The sequence below is a fragment of the Drosophila kikkawai genome, chromosome 3L (assembly GCF_030179895.1).
Source record: "Drosophila kikkawai strain 14028-0561.14 chromosome 3L, DkikHiC1v2, whole genome shotgun sequence".
Taxonomy (NCBI): domain Eukaryota; kingdom Metazoa; phylum Arthropoda; class Insecta; order Diptera; family Drosophilidae; genus Drosophila; species Drosophila kikkawai.
This window is the reverse complement of record NC_091730.1, coordinates 26,692,178-26,697,162: the sequence shown is the minus strand read 5'-3', so window position 1 is coordinate 26,697,162 and position 4,985 is coordinate 26,692,178. Positions and strand designations below refer to the sequence as shown.

Genomic DNA, 4,985 nt, shown 5'->3' with positions numbered 1-4,985 from the left:
CAAAATTTATATAACTTTGTTGTTTTTCATCGTATTTTCCTCTACTCTGCGATATGAGCTTTTTTTATTATTTCAGAATTTTTGAATAAATTTTATGAAAATCGGACAACTATATCTTATAGCTGCCATAGAAGCGATCGGTAAATGTATAAAATATATTAAGTTGGGAATGTAAAACTGTAACTGTCAAACTGTAAACATACTTAATGATCCAATTGCAATCTGCAAGGGTATATAAACTTCGGCGTGCCGAAGTTAGCTTTCTTTCTGGTTGTAATCAGAAGTTTAAAGCATCGACAACAACCGGTCAATCTAGAATATTTGCTAGATAAACAAACAAATTTAACAATCTTATTTTCTTTAATTTTTGAGCTGTTTCATAAATGCATATTGAAATTCAATTGATCGACATTCGTTTCGTCCACCACTGGAAAATATCTGTAGTGGGAGCAGTCTGGGAATTCCATTGGCACCGTGCAGCAGGTGTAATCTGTAGGGGCCGCACAGGTGGAAACACAAGGGTTCACACAACGACCCGCGCAGGGTGGCGTACAGGGGGCTGCACAGAGGGCCGCACAGGGGGCAGTGCAAGGGGCCGTGCAAGGGGCCGTGCAGGAGGCCGTGCTGGGGGCCGTGCAGGAGGCCGTACAGGGGGCCGTACAGGGATCCGAGCACGGGGCCGCGCAGGGGTCCTCACAAACATTCCTACAACATCGGCAGTAACATCTCAGATAATGACTGCAGCAGATGGCGGGCAGAAGCATCAGGGTGAAGGGTAGAAGCCAGAACCAGATGGCGTTCTGGAGAATAAGGGAAATGTTATATATTTTATAATTAAAGATACATACACTTATCGCAATTCCCACTCACCATTGGATTGGCAATACTCCCACAAAGATCTTTGTAAATCAAATAGCGATTCAGAGCTAAACTATTATAGAAATAGGGATCAAAGCTCCCATAGGGATACGAAGCATGATAATCGTGGTGATGATGATTGTGGTGATGATCATTGATGTGATGATCATCGGTGTAATTATCACCATGGTGATGATGATGATGAAAGTGGTGATGATGATGGTGGTGATTATAGTTGTGGTGATGATCCTCGGTGTGATTATCATCGTGGTGATGATGGTTTGTGTGATTATGGTGGTGGTGGCCGTGATGGTGGTGCCCGTGATGGTGGTGTCCGTGATGGTGGTGGCCGTGATGGTGGTGGCCGTGATGGCCATGGTAATGGCGAGCCTGAGCTAAGCTCTTCATCGATTCCTTGGTTTCATTTTGCAGACCAAATCCAACGAAATCGCGGCGTTGAAACTGTTTAATCTTTTCCAGAAGTCGGCTCATGTACGTGTCAAAGCTTTTATTTCCGCCGGACAGTAGGAGATCCAGCTGCTTCAGTTTACCCAGCAGTCGCTGAATGATCGCGGCTAGCGGTTGCCCCAGTTTCTTGTGAGCGACTTGCAGCCTGATGGTTTGGTTTAACAGAAAAGGAGGCGATCCCACACTCCTGGTCAGGTTGGCCAGTCTACTGATCAGCTCCGGCAGAGGTCCTGGTTTGGGCTCCGGCACGAGCTCTCGGCACATATATTGGGTGAATTCTGAGCTGTTGTAGCTGAAGAGCTTACTCCGCAAGAGCTCCTGGTCCTCGGCCGCCTCCCGGATATCCCTTTTCGTATTAACATAGAACTCTTTGCGACCCAAGTCACCGCACAAGGCCTCATTACCGGCGCACCTCTGCAACGTATCTCCAGATCTTAGAACAGGTGGCTTATTATCCGGTAGATACAACGTATCTGCAGACTTTAGCACAGGAAAATTATCATCCGGTGGATTGTCATCCGGTAGATACAACCTATCTCTAGATCTTAGCTCAGGTTGATTAATATCGGGTAGATTATCATCCAGTGGATTGTCAACCGGGGGATTGTCATCCGGTGGATTATCATCCAGTGGATTGTCATCCAGTAGATACAACGTATCTCTAGATCTTAGCACAAGTTGATTATCATCCGGTGGATTGTCATCTGATGGATTGTTATCTGATGGATTGTCATCCAGTGGATTGTCATCCAGTGGATTGTCAGCCGGTGGTAGATACAACGTATCTCTAGATCTTAGCACAGGTTGATTATCATCCGGAGGATTGTTATCTAGTGGATGGTCATGCAGTTGACTGTGATCCGGTGGATCTACCGTATCTCTAGATCTTAACATAGGTTGATTATCATTCGCTGAATTAGCATTCGGTGTATTAGCATTCATTGTATTATGATTCGGTAGTTTATCATTCGCTGGATTATTATTCGGTCGATACAAAATCGGTCGATTATACATCGGAATCCTCCTTTCGGGCACCTGATGTCTACAAGAGTACATGAGGGATTATTTAAGCTTGGAGCTCCTCATAAAACTTACCCAGCACAGAAAATGTCATACGTCAAGAATCCGTGGACCAGAAAGAAGAGCACCAGGACAAGGGGTATCGAGAAAAGCATGAAGGCGGCAGTGAGGAATGCACAGAGTAGCCCATTCGACACATTTGGACTAAACAGTTTTACCACAAGAGCAATTAGCAGGAGGATGGGCAAAATCATAAGCACCAAGAGCATTCCTAACATGCTTCCATACCACGAAGGTCCCAGCTTTCGGCGCAGAGCAGCTACGGGAATACGACGAATCGCTATTGCAGGCCCTATCTTATTTACCCGGAGTTCTACTAACGATGCTTTGTACTTATCCTGCAGATATTTGTCTGAGGGTGGGCTTTTTGAGGCTAGAGGTAAATATGTCTATAGTTTTTTTTTGGCTAACCGTCTTTATGGGGATCCTTTTTAATTGTGTCCAGCAGGTTATTAGTGTGATTCCTGTACGCCGTTGCGATCTGTTGAGCAGCCATTAGGGGATAAATGACAAAGTTACCGGCCAGAATTTCGTTAATGGACTTGATCAAGTCTTCCGTTGAGGGAATCTTTAACAGTTGTTTGGTGTTAATCCTGTTACGTTCCTTTTACTTAGCCTTTAATGTACTTACTCTATCAAAGTGCAGACATCCCTCGTCTAGCATCCTGACCTCATTGTCTCTGTAGAAATCTCTGCACTCCTCTTGGTTGCAGTGCGAGATGAGGAATTCCTTAAGATTTTGTTTGACGGCACGCAACGCTGTTGAGGATCATTGTCATTGTTAATCCTTTAAAAAACCAAAGGATTCTCACCATCCCGAAACCTAATAGCCAACCCCTGAGCTACGGGCAGCTCATTCTGGAACTCCTCTAAAATTAACTTAGCTGTGTGCATATTTTTAAGAACCTCGCTTAGATCCTTAATGGCTTCAGCATGGTCCCCCGCTTGTGTGGCATCAGACTGAGCTTCGATCCGCTCCAAAAAATGCTTATAATTAGGGTCATGCAGAAGTCGCATGCGCCTGTAGGGGTGATGGTAGAGGGATCGCTGCGAACAAGGCCCATATTTCTCCAGGCCCTTCGTTAACTGCCTGGCTGACATTATGGCCAAAAAGAGAAATAAACTAAACCTCGTTTAGCCAGATCAGCGGTAGTTACGAATCCCTAACAGACTTACAACATAAGGAGTGCCGCAACGGCCAGGAGGATGCCACAGCTATAGCACGTTCTCTTGCTGCCTGTCCTGCAATTTCTGCATCGCCCCCAAAACCAGCCATAAAGGGACCTATGAGGTAAAGCTGCTCGTTGAAATCCTTAACACGAATAAGAATTAAAAGCAAAACTCACCCCACGATTGGCATTGCTAAAATAAGAAACAACAGCAGGAAGATCAGTACCTTCAGTCCATCCTGCATAGCGAGGAAGTCCCTCCAGTCATCAATCTCCGCATTGACTCCGATATCCAGGCCATTGTAGGAAATGTAGCTCTGGGGCAGTCGGCCATGTTTGCAAACCAAAAAGCTCGTTGCAGATTGCGGCACATAGAAAACTGGACTTCGACCGAGAATAGGGTCGAACAGATTGATTGGATAATGGTAGTCGTCATAATAGTGATGGTCATTATGATGGTGGCCGTGATGGTGGTGACCGACATGATAGTGATGATGGTGGTAGTCGTCATGATGGTGATGGCCGTGATGGTGAAGGTCGTCACGATAGTAGTGGCCGCGATGGTGATGGTCGTCATGATGGTAGTGGCCGTGATGGTGGTGGTAATCGCCGTAGTGCCCATGGTGGTCGTCATGATAGTCATGATCGTGGCCATGATAGTGGTCGTGATCGTGGCCATGATCGTGGTCATGATAGTGGTCATGATCGTGGCCATGATCGTGGTCATGATAGTGGTCATGATCGTGGTCATGATAGTGGTCATGATACTGGTCGTCATGATGGTGGTTGTGCTCTTGCTTATGCTCGGTCTTGATAGGTTCGACATGATGGTAATGATGGATAGGCATCATCATTGTTACTACTTTTATTTAATTTAAAAATTTGTATTATCGAATTTGATTTAAAAATCAAGGACTATTTTGTTGTGAATTAAAAAAGAAACCAAGATTTAATAATCTAGAGATTTCTGAAAGATCTTACATGAATGAATCTTTTTTTTTTTTTTTGTCAACTTGTATCAAAAATTAAAACTAAATTAAATTTTTGTAATAATTTTAAAAAATATTAAGGTAAACCAACAAGAATTGCCAGCAAGTGAAACAAAGCGAGTTGTCTCTCGAATTAGAGATTTTAAAAATATCTTTTGAAAACATAGGATTATTAGGCAACATTTCTCCTCTATAATTTCTGTAAAATAGAGAATTTTGAGACTTACATACATAAAAAATAAAAACACTTTAAGTTGATTGAGATAAATGTTTGCTGACAAAGACAACCATCAACGGATCTCACTGATTGACTGGCAACTGGTTTGGGTTTTCGGTTTTTGGTTTTCTTGAGTATATTCTTCTTGAGGATCTTAAGCGATAATTTCTTTATTTGCTCAGGACAATGAATTGATACATTGGT

General features: G+C 43.6%; 1 protein-coding gene across 3 annotated transcripts; it reads right to left on the bottom strand.

The window, feature by feature from the left end:
- Nucleotides 1-354: 354 nt before the first annotated feature.
- On the bottom strand, nucleotides 355-4,516 carry LOC121502663 (uncharacterized). Of its 3 annotated transcripts, none has more exons than XM_070285600.1 (8): nucleotides 3,753-4,516; nucleotides 3,583-3,690; nucleotides 3,219-3,529; nucleotides 3,038-3,165; nucleotides 2,818-2,974; nucleotides 2,422-2,758; nucleotides 871-2,368; nucleotides 355-800 (listed from the first exon to the last, which is right to left on the bottom strand). In XM_070285600.1, the coding sequence occupies exons 1-8, from the start codon at nucleotides 4,427-4,429 to the stop codon at nucleotides 378-380; spliced, it is 3,639 nt and encodes a 1,212-aa protein (XP_070141701.1). In that variant the 5' UTR covers nucleotides 4,430-4,516; the 3' UTR covers nucleotides 355-377. The 3 variants fall into 3 exon arrangements, with proteins under 3 accessions (XP_070141701.1, XP_041632297.2, XP_070141702.1); XM_041776363.2 differs by having other exon boundaries at nucleotides 3,219-3,496; XM_070285601.1 differs by having other exon boundaries at nucleotides 3,219-3,500; nucleotides 3,753-3,892.
- Nucleotides 4,517-4,985: the final 469 nt, after the last annotated feature.